Source organism: Ascidia mentula, chromosome 7 (assembly GCF_947561715.1).
Source record: "Ascidia mentula chromosome 7, kaAscMent1.1, whole genome shotgun sequence".
NCBI classification, from domain to species: domain Eukaryota; kingdom Metazoa; phylum Chordata; class Ascidiacea; order Phlebobranchia; family Ascidiidae; genus Ascidia; species Ascidia mentula.
The window spans coordinates 1,078,270-1,103,176 of NC_138572.1; the positions used below are offsets into that span (position 1 = coordinate 1,078,270).

The 24,907-nt window shown below is 37.1% G+C and overlaps 1 protein-coding gene across 2 annotated transcripts; it reads right to left on the reverse strand.

Moving 5' to 3' along the window:
* LOC145909773 (uncharacterized) lies at nt 1–23,778 on the reverse strand. Of its 2 annotated transcripts, none has more exons than XM_082997123.1 (21): nt 23,699–23,778; nt 23,563–23,601; nt 22,985–23,063; nt 22,386–22,429; nt 22,187–22,226; nt 17,207–17,235; nt 16,729–16,798; nt 16,393–16,430; nt 14,859–14,964; nt 10,676–10,770; nt 9,746–9,815; nt 9,384–9,427; nt 6,921–7,050; nt 6,196–6,227; nt 5,977–6,025; nt 4,498–4,700; nt 4,214–4,296; nt 3,959–4,027; nt 3,642–3,708; nt 3,350–3,430; nt 1–2,702 (listed from the first exon to the last, which is right to left on the reverse strand). In XM_082997123.1, the coding sequence occupies exons 1-21, from the start codon at nt 23,743–23,745 to the stop codon at nt 2,513–2,515; spliced, it is 1,605 nt and encodes a 534-aa protein (XP_082853249.1). In that variant the 5' UTR covers nt 23,746–23,778; the 3' UTR covers nt 1–2,512. The 2 variants fall into 2 exon arrangements, with proteins under 2 accessions (XP_082853249.1, XP_082853250.1); XM_082997124.1 differs by having other exon boundaries at nt 22,985–23,060; nt 23,699–23,774.
* Nucleotides 23,779–24,907: the final 1,129 nt, after the last annotated feature.

Genomic DNA, 24,907 nt, shown 5'->3' on the forward strand with positions numbered 1-24,907 from the left:
CAGACACTTTATTATCATCCACAATTATGTGAAGAAATCGCACCATTGATAAAAATGAAGCTGTTGGGTTAATTGCATGGAGTAGTTTTGTACCACAATGATTTGACATAATTAATTACTGCACCTTATTCATATATGTTTAGTTCATTGCTACCATGGCTTGTTGGCAAATCTGCATAATTATTTGGTTTTGTGACTTGTATAGTTCAAATTTGGGGATGGCAGCATGTCACAAAAAATATGTACAACACAAAAATTCTAGTGCATCTCAAATTCTTACAGGCAACCAATTGGTGATTGTGAATGGCACATGTATAATTGTTATATTTCCACAAAATAAAAAAAACATAACTTTTTTATTATTCTCTCACATGGTTTTGATTGTCTTTTTACAATGGCTGAGATTAGCAAATGAAAATTTGCAACAAAATATCGAGAGTAAAAGCTACATAACCAGGGAAAAATACAGTTGTGAAATAAAATGATTAAGAAGCAATGTGATGGTCCAGATTACAACCTGGATGTTACAGAAATAAACTTTGAAGATGTTGGTGTTCGCAAACAAAAGAAAGTTCTAAATTTTGGTGTGTCAATAGAAGATCATAACATTTACATTTTTAATCATGCCAAGAAGATAATCTGGACCAACACTCTTTACAACAGCACATCACAATCAATCAATGTAAAAACAAGTAGGTTAAAATGACAAGACACAACAAGACAATATTCACCATTGGTTTGGAACTCTTAACAATGAGAAAAAACAACAAACATTAATGGAAATGGAAAATATACAGAGAACAATACACACACTGGACAATCTGTAAACAAACATTCATACAATTTTAAAAATTAAGAAATATTGCCCATATTACCATAATTTGGGTTCAACATTATTAAATTTTCAAACACAAAGATGCTTTCAAACAAAACGAAGTTATGAAGACAAAAAGGAAATGTTTACCAAGTTTTTCCTATGCTGTTACATGATCAAACTTAATTAATGATGATAGTTTTTAATTAAGCAAATACTGAATTCCTTCTGATACAAATCAAGGCAGGGCAAAAACAAATAAATAAATAAGTGTTTCCTATAATTTTCTAAGGTTAAATACTACAGAGCATGCGAGAAACAACAACATTTTAACACAGGACTACCCTCTGCCCAAACCAAAAATTAAGGTTATTGCCTATACAAATTCTTTAGCTTTAGTTTTATTGTTTAATGGACCAGCAAAATACATGGTGTTAAAAATATCAACATTGTTACAAAAAACTATTGGAATTAGCACGCTTGTTAAAATAAGCACTCTTGTATTTCCATAAATTTTACCCCTAAAATCTTAGAAAGATACACAAAATGTCAACCCTCTATACATAAAGATCTTTGTAATACAAGAAATACCAAACAAAATTATTTAAATCTTGTGACGAGTGTTTAATTAAACCCAGCAAAAAATATTTACAAGTGTTTAATATCAGGGTCTAAACACAGCTAGGCAAATTTTACATTGTTTTGGATTTGGATGTGATAGTTTATAACAAGCTACCTTTGTAACATAATTTTTAAGATCATGTGGAGACCGCAATTGACAATTTTTACAAGTTGAAGTACATGCGAGTTAAAATCCCCCTTAAGGATTTCAGATGCCTGATTTTACAGAAATTATGATTTTTTGAAAATATTTATGTACAATTATTGGCTGCAAACCACAGGCTAGATTGATATTTAACAAAGACAAAAATTTGATCAATCTGTATTGTCCTAGGCCAGAATATAAAAGTTTGTTAAAAAAACTTTTTTACAGTTTCATTTGTTCATTGCAGTGTAACTGAGCTTTGGAATAATTGCCAAACTTTTATCGAAACTTTGAACTTGACAGCGGAGATTTTTTTACAAACACAGATATTACACATGAAAAATTTTTTTTTTGATTTTTATAATTTTTTGATTTTTTTATATTTTTGTTAAAAAAAAATACATGTAAAAATATGGAAAAAAACAAGTTTTTCCATAATTATTATCCACCATTCCAGTTTGGTTTGTACAAAAAAATAATAATCGTTCAAATGAAAACAAAGGTTGGAAGTAGTGATTTTGGAAGCCAATCAGATAATGATGTTTCCAATAATATATTATATTTGCGAAATGTAACAAAATTTTTTTTCTTATTTACAAGTTGAACAATCCATAGATTGACATGGTGTCATTAAGTTGAATTCACTAAGTCCAACCATTGCATTCATTTTTTTTAAATATTTATTTACAATTGTGGGGGAAAAGATTTCTAACTTGGTATTTCCAAACATTTCCTTTTGGTTTGCATGTTGTATGCAGGAAACTATTAGAGATTGGGAAGCAAAATAATTTTTTACAACTAGAACATGGGGTGGTAATTAAGTAGAAAGTTGTTAGTCATGATTGTTTTTAAATGTTAAATCATGATAAAAGATGTGAGAGAATTTCTAAAAAACTTTTGATTTGAGCTAAACATGGATCAACACAGTCTTCCTAATCTGGGCACTCCAAGTCTGGCCGAGCACATTCTCCACACAGCCTCCCTCTGCATTCGGGGCAAATGTACAAAGGCCTTGTTGGAGAAAGAAGTGAAGGACAGTGAACACAGTACAGGTCGTCAACCATCGGGGGACGATTCGCCTGGTTGTGGATGAAGACATCACCATGGTAACTGATGTTGGGTCTACACAACAAGTTAAGTATTGAAACACATTGTCGCAAAGCTATCAGATATTTTAGTTGTTAAAAAGGAATGTCCCCACTGCATATTTATTATTGTTTCTCTATCGTGGTCAGCACCACAACAGTGTATATTAGCATTAACTTGTTTTGGTTGAGAACTTCTTTCATAGCAGTCAAGAAAGCCTGCATACATTACAACCAAACCCAACCATATTTGACTAAACCACAAGCATCAAATACACAATTCATAACACAAAACCCATTAGATGGCAATTTCAGTGTGATGATTGCACCAACATGTAGTAAAACAATACTAATTTAAAAGTCTGTTCTTCTGGCACAATTAAAACGTAACTTTTATTCACCGACGTTTCGCCATTACTCTGAGGAAGCCTTATTGGATAGCAGGCGAAACGTCGGTCAATTAAGTTACGTTTTTATTGTGCCAGAAGAACAGAATATTAAATTACAATATGCCAGGCAGCAACAGAAACATTCTATTTGTGAAAAACAACACTGTAAACTAGCTGGTAACTGACCCATGAAATCATTGCAAACATGTGGGCCTTGCTGAATGCTTCGGTTGCATCATGGAGGTTAAGGGTCTTAAAAATATGAGCTGGAGAAGTGTGAGGGACACAATCTTACCTTTCAACAACAGGCCCTCCACTTCCTCTTTGAAGAAGTTCCAGCAAAGACAGATACTGGTCCAGGATCCTGTTTGACAAACTGTAAGAAAAATGACGAAGTGTTCACTGGGTTGTGCTTCACCACTTACTTTGCACAACGAGAACCAACAAATTAATAATTTTGTGCACAATAATATCTGCTGATTATGAAACTTGATGAAGATTAAAACAAAACTATTTTGATAATATTTTCCCTTCCGTTCTGGTTGTTGAACACCTTTTAGATATGACCCCACTGTATAAACACTTACCGGGAAGGGTAAAGAAGGAAGGACATCAGACACAACCAGGAAAGAATGTGTTGGTTGTTTGAAACAACTGAAAAATAAAAATCATGCATAAGCAAGCTGCACTGATGAAATTTATTAAGTCAAAGTTTGGACCTGTGTGCAGCTTAATATAAATATATAAAAATTTTACGTCAAATTTTTTTCAACTTTATTATTTTACAGGAATTTGTAAGAATATTAGTTTGACAATGTGCATAACTTACTCAGACAAACATTTCATTCATACCCTTTACTTCAGATAAAAATATTTGTTGAACTTAAATAACAAAACATGATACCATGGTTTGGGTTTGGAATAGGTTCTGTCTCACGACCATTTTGTCTTTCAACATCATTTTCCACAAAATCTAAAATACAAAAATTGTATTTCCAGTTACTATCCAACCATATGGCAGTTTTGTATAAATACACTTTGTTTGCCATAAATTGTACAAAGCACAATGGCATAAAAAAATCAAGTTAATCGGACTGATATCTAAAGGTTTTTGCTGCACTACACTTGATATAACTGGTAGTTAATATTGAGGTATTACCTTCATCGTCAGAGCACTGGATGGGATGTTGTCCATTTATCCGATCTCTTCTGTGCGCTTCCATATCATAATCTTCATCATCACTAAGACGGGAAAATTTTTATATATTTTTTTAAAAAAATTGTTGGTGTTTAAATCATCAACACATTTGAATACATGTTGACTCTGGTGGTAAATTGGTAATAAGAATATCAACTTGTATGTACTCTTGTTTTAGCGGAAACCTAAAGAATATTTCATATTGACTGTTTTTAAATTAAGTGAATTTAGCGGAAACTTGTTACCCTGTTGGTGGAACAACAGAAGTTGGTTTATCGGGGGTTTCAAACAAGGTTCCTTCCAACCCGGATTCCACTTCATCATCATGTCCCTTCTTCACAGAAACCTTGGGTCTTAACCGACTTTTAAACCTTTCAACCAAATCCCACACGAACCACCAGATGGTGAACCAATGGAGAATCCGATGCCAACCAACTGGTTCTTCTTTCTAATAAAAGAGACCATTTTTATGCTAAATATGAAAGTATAGATATTTTTGCAAGAAACAAAGTGATCTTGTACTGCTATTTTTGTTGCCAGGCATACTAATTAATCGGAATTGCTCTTCTGTTGGTTTCCAATAAACACGTTAGAAACTAAGTGCCAGAAGAGCAACTCCGATTAAAGTGATCTTGGCTTGCCAATCAACTCCAATATACAACAATTGCAAGTAACATGCATAATGTTCGTTTCAACACAACTAATTTAGTGCATTGAGATGCAGGAGAAACTCCCATTATTTTACACATTAAACAGGGGTGCATGAGGTAAGACCTTGCATGACATAATATTTTATACCATGGGGTTGAGTGCCACCTGATCAAAAGTTTAGCCAAATTCCCTACCACAAACATCTGGTTAACGTTTAGTTTACGTTAGCATTGGTAGTGATATGGCGCAGTCACGTAGGATAGAACGTAACATTGTAACAACGACGTGTTTTTTGTCATCAAACAAACGTTTTGAGGCATTTTATTAACTGTAGTGACATTTCAAGTCATTTGCATGAGTAACCTGTAGTGCAACAACAGCACTGACGTATCTACAACCTGTGTGACGTCATGGAAAGTTTTGGGTAAAGTTCCACTTGCCACGTGTCACTTCTTTGCAAATTTTGTTTTGGGAAAAAACCCACAAGATCAGTTTGAAAACGCCTTTTTTAATCCCGTTGGACAATAGTTGATTTGAACTTTATGATAAATGTCATCAACACACGCAGATTTCCGTTTAATTAAAATTCGTGACGTTTCATTTCCAATGGGTAACAACCAAACTTCAAGCAACTATAACTGATGACAGCTAAGTACATTCTGCATCAATGTTTAAATTTGAAGCAAGTACCTGAATTCGCAACAAATCTTATTGCAACCGCGCACAGATGTGCCCACGTCACAAGCCACAATAAACCAGAATGACGTCATGGAAAGTTTATGGAAAAAAATCAATTTACCATGAGGTAGCCATCTTTTTAACATATTTTGCAAGGAAAATACACAACCCGTACCACTGCAGTGTGCACCAAATTATATTAAAGCAAACCATCCTCTCTGAGACGTAACAATGGCATCACCTACAATTCCGCTGACGTCATGGAAACTTACTGGAAAATTTTTAAACGGTTTAAGTGTTTGGTCAAGCATGGTTGCGTAAACGACAATAAAATTACGCCACTATGCAGGTGAGACGAGATGCTTCCTAATCACATAAATACACAACTAAGTTACCTTTCGCTCAGCAGGTATCTGGACTTGAATGGGATGGCTCTCGATCGTTCTGTGCGTAAATTAACCAGTTATACGTCACATCTACTTATTGGGTGACGCCAAAGAATAAGAATGAAAAATTAGTTCATTTCATATTGTTTCCTGAATGTTAAACCGATCGATTCTACTGATACGAAACCATTTTTATATCTAAAAAAATTCCAAGGCGGAAAAACGTACCTTGCAGGAGGTTCCACGTCACCAGTGCGTCCCTGTAACACAAACGTGATTAGTCGAGCGTTCAGCGCATTGCCATAAGAAACAATTAACAAAAATCAACACCAAACATCAACAAAGCCCGACTTGGCCAGTAAAAAACGCTTCTAGTTTATTCCGTTGGGTACACTTAAACATGAGCCACATACTCTGCAAGCCACTTAGGAACAGATTAGGAGAAATTACGATCAACAGCCTCCGCCCACCACCCCTTGCCCTTAAAAGGTTCGAACCAGTCTCTTGGTGAAATGCCCATATTTGGTCATGGGTGGTGGACGATTTTTGACACAGGGATAACAGAAGGGATTCAAACCTCTATATCTACCACAGTTGACTCAGTATTCCCCTCCAGTCACCAGAACGCAAAAAAAATCAACACCAATTAGAAATAATTTGCGCCAGTACGGAAAAGCCTAACATGACCGGCAAAACATATAACTCATTGCTTGTTCCGTTGATAATTGGTAACTTAACATGCCACATATTTTGCAAGTCACTTTGGAAGTTCGGCCTATGCCCTTAAAAGGCCTGACCCGTATTTTGATGAAAATGCCCATATTTGGTCATGGTTGCAGGTAATGTCAAGTGTCAACGTTTTAAATTTTTGTAGGTCGCGGGTCGCTTTATTCAACCATTTACCCAACCCAGTATTAAGATTTATAACCCAGGAATAACGAAGGGTTTCAAACCTCTGTATCCACCAAAGTTGGCTCAACGTTCGGCTCCGGTACATCACTTTTCAAGGCATCAACATCAGCGTTGTTCGGATCAGGCTGAACTGGAATTGGCGACCTTGGTTCGAGTGGTGAATCTGTAAATCTGGCAACAAATGACACAGCATAATTTAGATGTAGCGATTTGCAAGTTGGACTGATTATTGATTTCAAGTGTAAATGGCAACACAATCTCCTGTGAAATCTGGACGCCGTTTTTTTTATTTCAATAAGTTGTTCCCAGATTTTACGTCACGACCCACCATATACTGGCCACTGTAAAATACAACACTGTACATGGCCGACAACATCTGAATGCGAACAAATAAAATGTAGCTTCTGCAACTCCGGTATAAACCTCCCAACACAAATGGCCACACGGGAAAAACACTAAGTTGGAAGGTTTGCACTGGCAAACATTACTAACAAGGAACCGGCTTTAGCAGAAAAATACCAACAATTAAGTTGCACCACGTATTGTAAATGTTACGTAATTGTCATCATTTAGACTTGAGCGTTGCGTTGCAGGTGAAGCGTGAACATCTCTTACCAAATATGGAAGTGTTTTGTGCGCCTTGTCTTGACATTTATTATTGTAACACGATACCAGATGCTCCCGGAAGGTGCGCTGATAACTGTTGCTTGCCTCCATGACAACGCAAACAACTTTGACACCGACTATCCGTATTAACACTAGGTTTAAAGCCAACTTCACGCACTGCCTAACGTTAAATAAACATTCAAAATAAATTTGGCGCAAAAACAAATGACGTCATCCGTGGGAGAGTCGTAAGTTCGATCCAACAGCGCCAACAACAATCACCACCACTTACGAACATAAAATAAACACGAAAGCAAACATGTTGTTGTTAAATGACAAGTTATAAAACCTTGCAAACGCATCTGTATTCATCAACATTGTTTCGTCAGGAAACGGCGTTTATGTTATTTAAATGCTTCCCGGTAATCCGAAAATCGAGCCCCTGAAGAAAGGCGTGGTCCCTTTGTCAGGCCCCGGTAACGCCACAAAGGCGTTTTCCAAATATGGTTAAGACGACTCGTGTCTCTGCATCGAAACACCGCCTACTTCCAATGTTGCCCTTCGCACATTATTTGGTTTTGAACAGGAGGCAGCGCAAACAACTTAAACATGAGCTTTTTGGACATGAATTACCCTTAAAATTCAACTGGAATTTCGCACACGTTAAACTGTCGGATAATTAAAACAAATTTGCACATTTTGAACATAGTTTTATCAAACACTTATCAATGGATATACAATTTGCCACCATTCTCGCCCAGCGGTTGACATCATAAGGGACGGTTGAATTATTGCGCAAGTTGTTTTACCACAAAATCACTAAACCTTAACCGCGGGGTCAACTCTTACCATCGATTTGTGACGGTTGTGGTAATCCCACAGTGACACACTTTAATAAAAACTGTTGCATTTAAGTTACGAAAGTGTTTGTTGTAACCAACGTTTCGCCACCTTTCGTGCCAGACTTCCTCAGGTTCATGTCGCAATGAACACAAGGACCTCTCGTCGAAACGGTTTTTTGCCGGTCGAGAATGCCAATTGATCTTATTTATTCTGAAAGCTTTTCTATCGCTAGTTGTTTTGATATTGCAACACACGTGCGCCACAAAACATAGAAATGAAACGACTGAGTTAATTATGATTGACGTGGGATCAGTCATTGATGTGCGATAAAGCGAATTAATTGAAACCCCAGATGTTGTAATTTTTCGCTTGTGAACCACTAAACATATCGACCACTTTATTCATTGCAAGAAAATTGAATCAGGTTAACGTGGAACGGAGGCACCCACTATGTAACAAGTGTGTGTGGCAGATGATGAAATCAAAGTGAGCAATTGGTTACGACTGACTTAACGTGTCTAATTTCACAGCAATATCGCACCTGTCGATGGCCTGAACACCTGCTCCAAGATATTCTTAATTTTACCTCCCTTAGAAGTGAACAAACCGCATAGGACGACTACAATATAGGTTTCAGTGAAAGCAAATAATCGTGACGTCAATTCTAATTTTGCTTTTGCAGACACAAGTTCATCGTCAAATTTTACCCTCGTAAGCTTCTAAAGGACGTTTCTATTGAAGGTTAATAAAATTATTGCTTCACGCCTGCCACGAGTTTCCACAGCGTTTGCAAGGTAGCAAATTGACATCTTGTGCATTCTGTTCACAAGCAAACTAAACCACAGTTTAAATAAAGATTTTTGAAAAGTAAATTCAGTCGACGGCACGAAAAACAGTGTTTGCCCAATTGTGGGAAATTATTTGGTCAAAAATATTTTGTTTGATCTGATTTTGACTTGCCAGTAAAAATTGAAGGGTAAACACGCACTATGCGATCAAAAGTTTCGGAAGTATTTGTGAATGGAATTACGTCATAACTTAAATAAAACAATTACCTGCTCCCAAGGGGCCCAGTTAGCTCATTTCCGCCATCTTTTACCTACAAAGCAAAATAATGGAAAAAATTCGGCAATGAATTAATTTGTGAACTGATTTACGAGCAAATTGTGATTCGAGCTGAAATTATATCCACGCAACAATGATTTAAGACCGTGTTTCAAAACCGCCAGTCAACATTACATTGTTTACCGTTTATCTTTTCAGAACAAATGGATTTCGTTTTAAAGCGAATACTTTCGAATTATTAAATATGCTTGTCAATCATTGTGTTAAAAAATTAAAGGGCGGCAAAACTTGTTTTTTACTGATCCGCAAGTGCAAAAACTTAAAAACTACTGATTAAGGAACTCTGTTTTACCGAAAATCCATCGGATCCAGGTGTCAGAGATTGTCCAGGGGACGGTCGGGAAGGCAGTGGATTGGTCGCACTAAAACACAGAATCCAACATGTTAACGTGCTTGAAAAAGTATAATATGAATTTTCGTGATTTGACAAATCCGGAAAGTTAAGAGGAAAAGCTAAAGTAAGAAATCTGCTGGTAAGTATGCAGGAGGCAAGCTTGCTCCTAGCTGGGCAAAAGCCCCAGTGCATTCAGTCAGCATTTAGCACTGATGACGAACACATAAACACTTGCCTCGTCCATGCTTACCTGCAGATGTACAACATTGGCTTTCATCTTAATAAACCACACCTAAATGCTTCAACCAACTATGATGTAATCATTAACAGCCGCAAACCTGGTTCCAGAATGGCAGATCGCAGACTCACTACAAGGCAGGGCATTTACATAAACACATTGCAAACAGGTGGAGAGTGAAGTGAGTTAAAGATTCAGAGAACCGTGGCAAAGCCTGCTACAAGCACACAATGTGAATTACTACGGAATATTAAATTGAGATCATGTTCTTAAATTAAATAACGAATGGATTTTAGCCATGCTTAGGTAAATTTGTATGCACAAAAGTACAGTAATATAAGAGAAAACTAAACTAAGTCGTTTTTCGTTATACTGTTTCTGCTATATAAATTATTCTTTGTTGCCCATAAGACACATAGATGTAGGGAACATGTAACATGACTTTGAAACTTTCCTTCGAAAGTTCAGTCTTCGAAACATAACGAGTGAAAAAGTAACCCACGTTCAAAGTTTTTTTAACTGGAGATTTTTTTGTCAACTAGCTTCCCTCTGGTCGGTCAGGAGCAACCGAGTTGTAAATCGTGGGCAACCCCGGACGGAGCATTGGCTTTTCAGGGAAACAAAAGGCGGGATAAACAATTACATCATACCTCTCAGTAGCACGTTTGATGTCAGACAAAGTCCGACCAACCCATCCAGGCAGAACCTGCGATTTTTCCGGCATATCTCTTGCGCTGGAGCGATTCTGTTAATGGAAAAATAATTTTCATAATGTATTTCCCCAATAATTTCCACTAACAGTTGGTGTATACGTTTACATTTAAGCAACTTAAACAACAAAATTGTTATAATTATTTAATTTGAAGATCAGTTTTTAAATCTATTTGTTTTAATAACATTTCTCATGAGAATGCTGTGATATTTTTGCGTTAAAAATATTTTATAACAATATTTTCATCAATATAATGTTTCTGTTGCTGCCAGCCACATGATACTTTAATAATCTGTTCTTCAGTCACATTAAAAACGTAATTTTATTAACCGATGTTTCGCCTGCTATAAATTTTTTCGTGTTGGTACGTTTTTTGGCGTTAGTTGTGTGCTGTACCTGTATCATTACCCTGAGGAAGCCTTGTTGGATAACAGGCGAAACGTAGGTCAATAAAGTTACGTTTTATAAGTGCCAGAAGAACAGATTATTAAAATATTTTCATAGTTTTTAATAGTAATTTTCCTTGATAATTTTTTTTACCACACTAAATAGAGCATGTTGCACTTTGCGCTAAAACAAGAATTCGACAAAGTATCTATGAACAAAAGTCGAGTTAATATTTGTGAAAGCGTGTCAGTCAATATCAAATCTATATGTGGTTAAAAGCTCGGGATTGCCGAACCTCGATAGTGTCGCCTGTACAAACAGGAAACCCGTGCCACCATTCAAACAATTTGTTTGCGCCCGATAGATCGCGAACAATCGCGACCACAGACTTCAGTCTCCCGACAACTACGTAAGTTGTAAATTATCCACCAAACAGTAACCCCCGAGATTTAAGTATGTGTGTCTAACGGCGCTATTGTAATTTATTTTCAGGTCAGAAACAAAGGTCCACCAGAATTCCAACATATATCGTACCTTATGTGAGAACAAGCAAGATTTTGACGATAGTAACAGGCGGGGAGTACTATTAGATTAGAGCTGAAAGTGTCTCTACGCGGTGTTTGTGATTGGGGACTCGAATTAATAGAAGAAAATGCCATCTTCTGTTTACATTGCCATGGGAAACTTCGATCATACTTTCCTTTTACCATCACAGTTACATGTGTGTGTATCCTAACCCATTCCATCTCCATTAAGGTATAGATGCGAACACACATCTTGTAACCATCACAATAAATCAGGGGGGTGCACAACACGGGGTACGCATGCAAACATGTTCACTTTTGCTGGCAACTGATTGTTAAGTTGCAATTTCACGAAATTAAAACCACGTTTATCAGACCTTCTTTGTGCCTCAGCTAATTTCGAGTACGAGGTTTAACAACAAACAATCGACACTTGCGATGGGACCTGCGCATATTATCAAACAATAAAACTCAAGTGTATTCTGGAAATGGAGGAATCAAAGCGTAAAGAGGTTTTGTATTTCTAAACACGTCGCCCAACAGGAAGCTGCCAATGTTTCAATTTTTTTTTTTACCCCAAGGAGAAACATTCCTGCATAGTTGTAGAAAGTAGTGTTGAATCATTAGAGTTAATTATTTAATATGATAATATAGGGTGTGACAACTAAGGTTGCTTGCAATAATGAAGGTTAAGATACCGACATATGGTAAAGACAGTAGGGGATGGCTTTTGTTAACTAATAAAGCGAGGCATTAAAAACTGTAATACAATACGCGGGAAAACTGTCGTGTGCGGACGAACAGAAATGATTCAACGCCCACGCAGAAGGGCAAGTCGTCGGTGGCGCTCGGGCCTATTGTTTGTCGCTTTTACCTCATCACAAGACTAGCTTAGTAAACAATTTACGGGGAGGCATTCGTCTGCAGTCTAGACACCAAAGCCTACGTGATTATATTTTATCCGGTGGTCACGTACGATGGACACCCGCCGTAATTCTAAACTGTCCCATGATGGATGTCCGAATGTGTTCGCTCTACACAACCAACGTTGGGCGGCGCAGAATAAAAAACTTGGTCGATCCGTGAGGAATGCGTTTTGCGTTCTTGAATCATAATTATTTAACATGATAAATAGGTACCGACATATGGTAAGACAGTAGAGGATGGCTTTTGTTAACTAATAAAGCGAGGCATTAAAAACTGGAATTGAACACGACGGAAAACTGTCGTGTGCGCAAGGTCGGAAATGATTTAACACCCTCGCAGGGCAAGTAGCAATCCGGCTATTGTTTGTCTCTTACGCGACATCACAAGACATGCTTACGGGGTGACATTCGTCTGCAGTCTAGACTCCAGGGACTACGTGATTATATTTTAACCGGTGCATGGTCACGTACGATGGACACCCGCCGTAATTCTAAATTTTTCCAAGATGGATGTCTGGATGTGGTCGCTATACACAACCAACGTGGCCGGCGTAGAATAAAAAACTTGGTCGAACCGTGAGGAATGCGTTCTTAAAGTGACATTTTAAGTAATGCTTGAATAAAAGAAAACTTATAAAGTTATAGCGAGTGATGTTAATTCATAAGAGTGAATTATTTAATAAAATGAAATACATCTATTATGGAAGGGAATGGGACCATTGTAATTGCAAAATGCCAGAAAAACTGACAACCTTGCTAAGCTCGGTGGGGGGCGGAAATACCTAAATAAACACAGGGAGTAGCCGGCTTGTTGGTGTCACGTGACAAATCCGCCCTTGTTTGTCGAGATTATTTTCAACGAACAGTCTACGGGCCTCGTCTGTAGTTTAGACACCATGGGACAACTTGATTATATTTTCACCGGTGGTTACGTAGGATGAACAACATGTCGTAATTCTAAGCTGTCCTATGCAAGATGGACGTCTACATGTGGTCGCTATATTTCACAAGCCATCCTCCATAAACGTTTACGATTTTGTGTTTGCACAGTGGGTCTTTACAAACCTTTAAACATTGATAATAAACATAAACTTATCGTGCGTTTCACTTTTGGTTTTAACAATGTTTGCGAAGGTGAACGAGTGACAGCGAATAAAATTAAGACAGGATTATTAGTTTGCCCAGGAAAATATAGTCCGTGGACGAGATAACCGGCTTTAAATTGAACGAACTGATATCTTTGGAACGCGGTAACGACTTTATTCAAACGCAAAACGCCTATAGGTCATCGCTTGGTTTGAAGTGCTGGTTGATTACTTTTATTGCAGACCGGCTCTGAGACCTCAGGAAACCAACTGCAGTTTCAGTTTCGATACAAATGAAACAAACCTATTACTATAGCCGGCAAAATCGTATGACCTTTTATGAGAGCAGCCACGTGTCTGGAGTTCAGATTGCGCGCGAGATCACCTGGCTGTCACTGTTAGAACGTCTACAAAAGTTTGAAATACGCGAACTAATTGACGTCATCACCACATGCCTACCTTTGTACAAGATTAAAACCGTTGTTCTATTAACAATTGTGTGAAAGATGTGTTGTAAGTGAACTGCAGACGGAATTTTTTTCGTGGAAGGTCCTTTGTAGTTATTAAAGAGACCTATTAGGTCGAACCAGTGGCTATATGGCTCACAGTGTTTTAATTTGCTTGTGCACGTTTAGGGGTTAATCTAAACTGTTAGGCTTAATTGTTGTGGGGTTATGGTTGGTTAATGCAGCGACACCACGGACGAGCGACACACTTGAATCTATTGTCCAAGCACTGAATTTTGTTGTCAAGAGAACGGACATTGTATTCCCAAACTACTCGGGCGGGACGATGAGACAGTGTTGGGTTTAATTATAGTGGATTGTTGTCTGACGAATCTTTCCACCATCACACGTTTTATTCACGCCCTTAGTTCCAAGGATAACATACAAACGTAACACGTGGAGGATATTAGAGTCGGTGAAATGTTTGGATTTGCATAAAGCCTAAAGTTGGTAACGAACCCTTACCCTTTTAAACCTATTTTGACCCAGAATCCCACCCAAAAATGTCGCACAAATTTCTCCACCACAAAGTATCGTAGAATGCTTTGGGGGATGGGAAATGTTTTCAAAACAAATGCCGAGCAAACGTCTTTTGATCGTTTTAGACTTTATAAAATACAAAACTGTTACATTGCCTAAGGTGTTTGTTTAAAAATACTTTTGAAAACAGAGAAAATAAAAAAAAACTCGAACCTGTGCATTTGGTGACGGGGGAACTTCTTGTGGCCCAACAGAAACATCCATTGAATCATTTCTTTTCAATGCTTCGCGATCATCTTCCAACACTGGCATCTGCGGGCTGCGATGTTAAACAGATGTTAAGAAAAACCCGAACAATTTAACACGAACTTTCATAAGTAAACTTGAGAACGTCAAACAAAACATGAGCATTGCCTGAGTTAACATTCGAAAACTTGTGCGACAGACCGAGATTTTTTGGGCATAATAACATACAACATTATGACGAAACGCGTGAGGCGCATTTGTAAAAAGCAAAACAATAACCGAAACTGATTGAAAGACTTCAAAAATTTCATGCGAAAGTAATCTGTTGATTTGAGAACATTGAACGACAAATGTCATGAAAATGTGGCTTTGGACAGAGTTGGATTGTCAGGATTTTGTATTAGACTCTGTTGAGATATTTAACCCTCAAAAAATTCGTTTTAAACCCCAGTTTAAACGTTTTTTTTTAATTACATTTTTGCTGACAAGATGTATTTGTGTGTGCAATCGTTTCGTTCATATCTTAAACGCAGGTCGTTAACAACCGGTTCACAATTTAAAAAATAAATCAGTCGAGACATAGCGAACAACGGCCCCACTCATGTAGTTGGGTTTCCTTGGAATGAACGACGGCAACCCTTTGTTATCAGGAGTGCGAACACTAATTTGCATATAATTCGAAAATCGCTTCGTCTGAAAACTTAAAAATGTGCCTATGACGGTAAACATCTGGACAGGTTTACCGATTGCGTCACAGGTTAAAGTCAGCAACATCCTGTAGAGAGTCGCCATGGAAACGAAAGGGTCATAACGCGTGATCGAGAGAATAGTTTCGCCCAAGAATGACACGGCGATCCAGCTACGTGGTTTTAATTGAGGAAATCGGCTGCCCACGTAACGTTGTTAACAATGGCATAAGACAGGGGTTACCGAATACTCTGCGCCGCGCACTACAAAAAATATTCGTAATTTCTCATGACCCCCCCAAAAAAAAAACACACGTGATTTTAATGACGACCATTTCCGCCTGCGACATCCTAACACAATATAACTGAGACGTAACAACAGTAAGGTAAGGGTGGAACATGCGAAATCACTGTGTGACAACTTAATGCAAGCGATGACACTCTTCAACAAAAACGTTAAAACGAAATTGGTCTTTTTTAAGTTTGCTATTAATAGCTGATCGCCAGTTAGGTGTTTTATTTGAAATATTATCCCATACTCCATACTAATGTTGTGTAGGTTTGTTTTTACTTTATGTGCAGGACCTACAACAAAGTTAGGTGTCATATATTAAATTATTTAACCCACATCACATTACCAAACATGACCTTGACAAGCAAGTGGTTATTTCACCGAGTTAAGAATACGTCCCATGCAAAGATCGACGACCAGTTTTTTTTTTCAGGACAATTTTGTCATGTAATGGTTAAGCAAGCCATGATCCACTACCAATTATGAGAGGAGCAAATTTGCTTAAAAAACAAACAAGTTTCACCTTTGCTTAGTGTTGTCATGCACAGGGTGTCGGATCTTCTGTTAGAGCAAATCAATGGTTGGTTAAAAATGTAAACTCGCAGGAAAATAGTGAAAAAATTGCGATAGAATCACCACAATCTTTTCATACAGAAACAGTTAAAAAAACGCGAACTAAAGGAATTTGTGGATGGCAGTACCCATGAGCAGTGCATACAATTATCAATTAATTGTGCTTTAGTGATAATTAATACAAATAAGAACAACACCGCAAAGTAAGATAGGTTATCCTAATCTTTGGCTATTAAGAAAAATGCAACATGCAGAAAAATGCAACATTTATCGAGCGTTTCGTTACATTCAATTCGCTGGAACTATCGGCCGGTTGCTTGACGTGCTCGTTTCTTCCCGGAGAACTTCCATCTCGCCTACAAACAAATCGCATTCTCTTAGTTTTTGTGCAAGGGAAACATACAAAAACAATTGGTACAATATACAGATGGAAATTGTCCAAGCCAAATTCATTTGAGCAATTTCTAACAGCACCACCACGAGGTTGCTGAATTGTAATGAAATATGCACAAAACCTTGTAACGGCACCGTCTACATGCACCCTGGATCAATTTAAGTTAAACCAGCAAGGAATTACATCCGCATAATTCACAGAAAAACCCTGAATCCACCACCCATAATTACCAAACGCGTAGTCCAAGCAGGTATTTTGACCTGATAGCATGTGCGTGGTGGTCAATAACCTACTTGAATTGTACAGCCTAAAATGATGGTTTAACACAAAACAAGCATAAAGTACGTACAAAAAATAATAGTTTACATACCTAGTTTCGGGTTTTAGATTCCCTTGCACCTGTAACAACATAAAACCAGTTGTTTAGTAGAAAATACAGCTATGTTGGTTGAACCCCGAGGTAACAATGTATAATCTAGAGATGTATTTGACAAGAAAAGTTGCAATTTAATAAACATTACTGTAAATTTTAACAGTAACTGTGTAACCGAGTCCCGTCAGCCACACAAACAAACACACCGCTAGATGTGAATGGACATGCAAACAATACTTTTCAAATGAAATCACACTAACGTGGGACAGCCGGAAAAGAGGAGCAAAGCGAACAAAGGCGTCATTCACAAACCAGAAGCAGCCAATACCACACACGTAGGAATTTTAACACACGAGTTAGGAAATATCGATTCACCAGTTAAAAGTTCCCGAGCTTATGTCCACACAACTGCAGGCCTCGGTTGGACATAAGAGTTAGAAACCACATAGCGCAACCACAATGCACATAACAAACAATTCAACCACCACCTTTTTATACTGTCGCATTGTCAATTAAAACCACGTTCTTACGACGAGTGTAAGTCAACATTTGACATTTAATTGGTTTACCGTATTTACGATTGTAAGCCGTGACTTGTAAAGTTTTTTAACCTAACGTTTGTGCGGCTTAAATAGAGAGCGGCTTACTTTATTTGATGTTGCCCCGATATTTTGTCTGCGGTTCTGTGTTTAAATGAAATTTACCGTCAACTCGCTCCATACGTTTTATTGTCCAAGGTTGTCAGCTTATCTGACAATTTTAAACGACAAATGTGTTGACAATTATTGTTGTAAGGCAGATAAGTTTGCCTTTAACATTTACGTGCGGCTTACATTCGAGGGCGGCTTACAATCGAGTAAATACAGCAATCACTATTAAAGACTATGAAGGATTATTAAGAGAAAACGCCCTTCGTTTCCAACGGGCGGAAAAGCAAGTTTAAAAAAAGCGATTGTGTCATGCTTTGCACAATGCCGAACCTCTAAACAAGCAAACATTAGTGTTTCAATATGCACCTACGCATTTAAATGTTGCAATTCTTCAAATTTACATTTTGCGCCAGACACCGAATGGTGCCAATACTTTGTTTAAGAAGAGTTCAACAGGCAATGACATCAATGGCCTTGTCAACAGTTAGCCTTTGTGTTTGATTTTCCAAGCCAATTTTAAAGAGTTGTATTATTGCCAAACTCTGTTCTAATTCCTACAGAATCATCCATTGTCTGAAGGCACACAAACTTACTTTATACTTACTTACTTAAATTATAGCACAATAAACCACCACATATACGCAATCAAGACACAATGCTGCTGAAATACATACGGTACGAAAGTACAAATATATCTTATATAATGTAACAAACAACCGTAATACCGCCATGATAATTCGGTTATCCTTACTATACTGTTTTCTGCGAATATCTAACAAGACTGCTATACCGGTGAGATTAGCAAGAAACTCCCAAATCTGGATTATGAGATATAAAAAGGCCAACTTATATCCTAAACTGGCGAAGATCCGGACTTCATATCCATATTATAGGCAGCTTTTTGTTAAACGATGTTCAATAACGGGTTTGTCCATTTGGTTCCAACTCCGTAAAACAACTTCACAGCTAAAACAATCAGTTTCGTCGAGCATACGCGTTGAGATTAAAACCGACGTTTGATAAACGGAAGGAAAAGTGAGCCACCCTTGGTCAAAAAGGACGGTAGCATATCCGCCCCCTGCGTAAAACGGGTGTTTGGATATACATTTTAAATAAAAAAAGGATGTCATTATTTCTTTAATACCATCGAGGATATTTGGCACCCAAACAAGAACGGTGTCAACCGATTGTACTTTCACGCAAACATTAAATCATCAAGTTAAAAGCCCACCAGGACACACCCATTTAACAAAAATAGTATTGTGGCACTGAATAGGCATGGATTCCTACCTATTGTAATGATGCAATTAATTTTAATTTGAGCCAAGCATCATGAAATAATGTTTTCAACACTTTGCAAAACATTTTGGGGTGTGGGTTATAACATTAGTTGCCTTGTCAACGTATCAAGTATAACATACCATGCATAAGTTTGCTTTTACTTGTACTTACTGTATAATTTAAGGGCCAATTGATGACATGCAGCAATTACTTTGTGTTAAAGGTTACTGTTTTTTTTCTGGGTCACAACATAACGAATAAAAAGTCATTCGTTGTATGAAATTGTGCAATATTTGTGTTCACATGACGAAACACAACTGGGTGTGACATGGAAGTTATGTGAAGGGGAATAAGCAAAGGAGGTGTTTTCCAACAACAATACTACATGATATTGACTAAACAAATACAACAAAACAGGGTCCTAATAAACAGACAAAAATGCACGAAGAGCATTGTGTCTCACTCAACTGTAGCAAATTACATAATTGTGAAATCATTCAGCCATATGTGAAAAGAAACTCAAACTATATATTTTACAATAAAGTCATGTATCCCTACTCCTTACTAGTGATGTGTTGCGCCAGATTCGGGTACCCGGACCCGGCTGGATATTGACCAATTTTCAATACCCGGACCCGGCCGGATAATACAATTAATTTTACCGGATAGTTGGGAAAGCATTTTTGTCCTAAAAGCGGACAAACATTTCGCAAATTACTCGTTTTTGGGACCCAGTCTGTTATACTCGCCGACAAAAGATTTTTCTGTTATTTGTTAGTAAGGTTTTTCAGGACGTGTTGTACCATGTTAATAAATACCCACGTTTATTTGTTCCACTCCTGACAGGCTAACCTTAACATAGCATTCTGTTTGGCAATCAAACATTTTTGCCATAATACACGTATCGGTGTTAACAAACTGCCGGATCCAAATTATCCGGCCGGATTTGATTGATAACTATCCGGATCCGGCCGGGCCAGATAATTTGGAACTGGGAACATCACTACTCCTTACTATTATTTGTAAACAGAGATATTGTTCAAATTAGACACAATTTCACGAATAATTTGCAAAACTGACACCCATTAACGCAGAACACAAAATGGTATTGGGTGTACTAGTTTTCGTCTAAAGTTGCAGAATAGAAATTGCCCTGTGCTTGTATAGGTTTTGAAGGGAAAAAATCACTCAGGACATTGAAATCAAATGTTTGAGATTCAACCTAACATCACAGTAATATTTCAAGCAATGGAGTAATCGCCCCACTGCGCAAGTCTTTACCTGACAATCACAGCTATCGCATCGAGATCATTAGCAGGGTTCGAATTAACAGTTCGCAATTCACAAATTGCAAACCATTTTGGGTTTATTTATTTTTTTTTTACTGTTTGTAAAATTATTGCGATGCAACACGCAGCAGATTATAAGGCGCCGCATCCTTCTTTATCTATTCATTCGTACACACAACAACCGCTGATGCAAACAACGTTGTTAACGTTTCTTGGCAATGTCAACGACTATTTTCTTTCAATCCTTGTGGTTGTAACGTTTTGGCAGTACGTTTTTTTACCGCTAATTCGAACCCTGATTAGTTTTACAGGCATTGCAGCCTAGCTGGATCAACCACATTTTCTTGACAAGTCGGAGCGAGATTTAAAAAGACCTATTTGTTCCGAAACTAAGCAAGATTATGAATATAAAAAATGCAGTTTCACAAAATTTAACTGATTCTACATGCAAGCTAGTACATATATTCGAACATTATCAAACTTTAGTGAACTATTTTGGCTGGAAATTTTATCACCAGTTATAAATTTTAAAAATGAAATGCAACTCATTTATGAGATGCTGTATAGCACTTTTGCCAAAAAAGTTTTACAAGACAACACACCTACACAGAACATTTCACAATACTGGTAATACAGCAAAGTTGTTTAGCATATCAAGTAAGTCCATAATACAAAAACAGATAACAATCAAGTGTCAGAAACAGGGTAAATAACACCACGCCTGCTTCCAAACCAACAAGATATTGACAGAACAAACACACATTATGTAAAGTTTATCACAATGTAATCTGTCCCTAACCCTGTGATCTGAATATACATAACCACATCAGAATGAGCAAATCCAGTGTATACAACACACATAACAAGTGACATAAAAAAATTCTACAAACGTATATATCCGAAGATGACTCCTCTATAATATTGGTACCCAGGGGCGTATCCAGGAATTTTTAAAGGGGGGGGTCCAAATGTTTTTAGGGAATTCCCCGATTTTCAGGTATAAACTAAGCATAAACTATTGTGGGCGAGAATCGCAAAATACGAACGCCGGTGTTCTCGCCAATCGTCACAAAAACGGTGGCTTTCTGGCTTCCGCAATTGTGTAATGCTATGGAAAGTTTAACAACTAAACTAATTGACTTTCACGCAAATAAACCGCTTGTCATTACAACGTGGCCACTGAAAAACGACGTTTCGTCCCTGAACTGACGAAAAATGACACTTGTTTCGTAACAATGCAACATGTTTGGTAACAATGCCGAGTGTTCGGTAACAATGCTCCCTGTTTGGAAACAATGGCGAATGCAACACGATGCGGTTTTTAGGTCAACGTCAAAGCAAATTTTTAGTTTTCACGCGGATTTTGACAAAAAAATATAGTGGCGTTTGTTTAGTTATCAAAAAAGACCAATATATTTCACAAAAGGGGGGGGTCCGGACCCCTTGGACCCCCCCCCTGGATACGCCCATGTTGGTACCTATTGATTTATTTATCTGAGGGTAGTAACAACTACTGCTATCAATTTCAACATACACATTGTAATTGGTAAAAATATTAAAGTAAGCTTCAAAATAGAACTGTGCAGAATACCAATACAGGTATAACTTATTATATTAACCAGTACCCCTTGTCAACACATAATATTGCCATAGAAAAAAAATAAACTGACATAACCCAGATTCGTTTTGTCAAACCAAATTTCATAAACTACTTTATGGAATACAATAGAACAGATATCAGAAGCAAATTAAAGTACCTCATTTTCTGCATTCGTGCCTGAAGTTGGTGGATGAATTCTAAACAAAATGAATATTGACACTTGTCAGAAAATGTGTTGTCGTTCACTTTGTGCCGTTCGGCCAGAAATATCATACATTTAAAACATGCAACATCCTACTTTGTGTGAGATAACGTTTATCAAAACAACATTTTCGTGAAAACAAAAGAAAACTTACCCAACTCCTGACAAATTTTTTTCATCCAAAATTCCTTCATCCACCTGTAGTTTACAAACACGGATTAAAAGAGGTAAGTCTGGATTGAAACAAAATTTAACTTTTAAAAAACTTATTTTTTGTTTACTGACAAATGTTTAAAGTGACCACACAAAGAAAATACAGAATATTGAATCGCATGCATTAGTGCCTTTGGACAAGTTTATTAAATTTCTTCTACATTACTAGGCTAAGGCAACAGGACAACATATATTTAAAGATACACTACCTTGCAATTCCTCCAAAAATGCACAAAAATATTATGATGATATAGACAGAATTTAATTAGTTTTGTCACAATTCCAGGTACATGTTAGATGAAAGTTAGAGCTAGCAGAGTCTTTGGTCAGCTTTTTTGCTGACTTGAAATTGTATATATGTATTTTATACCAACAAATTCACTTGTCAATAATAAGATGCACACAATATTGCCATAATGGAAACAACCAGTGATCTATTGGACAGCAACTAAAGCTAATAGTTAAGATCCCATTTTTTCAAGGTTTTTGTGATATGTAAATAAAATATTTATGCACTACTCTTGATTAATACATATTTACCATTCTTGACTGTTGCATTGACTCCACTGTTTGTGTCACATTTAAGCCAGAGGTTGAAGGTTCTTCCACAACCAAACTGCTATAAAAATATACAACTTTCACAGCGATGTTCCATAAAAAAATCATAGAACTATATCTGTTATTTATGGTTCCGGCTCCCTGTAATCAATGGTCAAACATCACAACGCTGCAGGTAAAGATTGGCTGAAAATGCATTGGTTTAGACAGGGACTTACTTATTAAAAACTCAGTTGCATGCACTGACAAAAAAACATATGTTCAGATAAGTTTCAGTTCAGTGTCCATCTGGTGTCAGTTTCCATACGACCAAGATATATAAAAGTTCACACCAAAGCCAAGTACCTGACAGATATGCTAGTTGGCATTAATTCCAGAAGTTTATTACGCTGTGAAACGTAAATGTTTGTTTACACGCTTGTAGTGCATAACTCCTATCTAAACCAATGATGCATTTTTAGCCAATCTTTACCTGCACTTCAGCATTGTGGTGTTTAAACCATTGATGACACAAAGTCAGAACCATAAATAACATGAATATGTTTAAGAAATAAACCCACCTATCAGGTGATGGGCCACACTCCAATGATTCTTCCAAACTTAAAACAAACAATGTTTATTATTTAAAGGGCGTATGTATGTGAGACTTATCACAGTGAGTTATTGCAGAACTATTTATAACAGAGAAAAATTTACCTTTCCTCATTTTCCTCCCTGGTTGGGCTTCTATTTCTCGACTCCATTTAAATATAAATTTTACCACAAAATTTTCAGCTAGAGGGAACAAACAAACGTCAAGATAAAAACGAAAACTGGAAGAGTTAAAAGCAAAACTTTTGACAATGTCTATTGTTTAAGCACAAAATTAAAAGTTTATCTCCATTTTACGTTTCAGCTTTCTGCGTTACGCGCGGGAGCTAAATCTCCAACTGATAACAACAAAAAATAAATAACAAACCAGCGCGCGAAACAGCAAAGCGCGACTGTCCAAAAAATGTTGATTTCTATGACTCTGATCCGAGCCTCGAGAAAATAAACCTTTTTCCCGTGGCAATGCAAACTTTAAAACTATGTTTAAACACATAACTCTGCTGATTTCCATAATTTTTGCAGAATTTGCAATAGCGAAAAAAATTATCTTTGCTGTCGAGCTATGACAAAAGTTATGGCTGATTTATGACAATCCGACCCAAAAATCGTACGAATATTTTTTCGTGTCAATCTGTTCAATGTATAAAAAAAAATAAAATCCGTCGAGTACCGTATTTACTCAATTGTAAGCCGCCCTCGAATGTAAGCCGCCCTCGATTGTAAGCCACACCAACGGTAGGTTAAAAAAGTTTAGAAGCCGCGGCTTACAATCGAGTAGCCTAAATACGGTAACAGCAAAGTTAAGCGCGTATAAAGCCAAACACGCAAAACCAAACATTACAACCTAACATACTGTGGTTCAACGAGGATGGCACTTAAAAAACAACCAATTCAAAAAAAAACATTTTGAAAATATACTGCTCTTCTGGCATAAAATTTACATTCTGTATTGTTACGACGTTTCGTCTGCCATTCAGCAGAGACTTCATCAGGTATTATGCCAGAAGAGCAGTACATTTTAAATTGCAATATGCCTGGCAGCAACAGGAGTTTCATATTTTGAAATACGTTTTCATTTGTTTTTACCTTTTTCATTTTTTCGACTGAGTTTGGCCTAGCTTTATTGCATGATTCCCGACGTTCATCCAGCGACGCAACTTCCTAACAAAATGTGATTACAACGAAAAATGTTGACCTTTCCAAAAAAAGCCTTGGCTTTTAGTATTGAAAAATCGAAGTACTGCTCTACACTTCGATTAATGAGCTACAAGTTATAACGATGTATTAACACTTAGACGACTATGGGTTTTGGCA

What these genes read in the sequence shown, in the direction of transcription:
- LOC145909773 (XM_082997123.1), bottom strand. Translation starts at nt 23,745, where the DNA reads ATGGAGTCGAGAAATAGAAGCCCAACCAGGGAGGAAAATGAGGAAAG. An exon ending in GCACGAATGCAGAAAATGAG is followed by an intron (nt 17,236 to 22,186) that starts GTACTTTAATTT and finishes ATGTTGTTACAG; the next exon opens with GTGCAAGGGAATCTAAAACC. An exon ending in TCTGTTGTTCCACCAACAGG is followed by an intron (nt 4,297 to 4,497) that starts GTAACAAGTTTC and finishes TTCCCGTCTTAG; the next exon opens with TGATGATGAAGATTATGATA.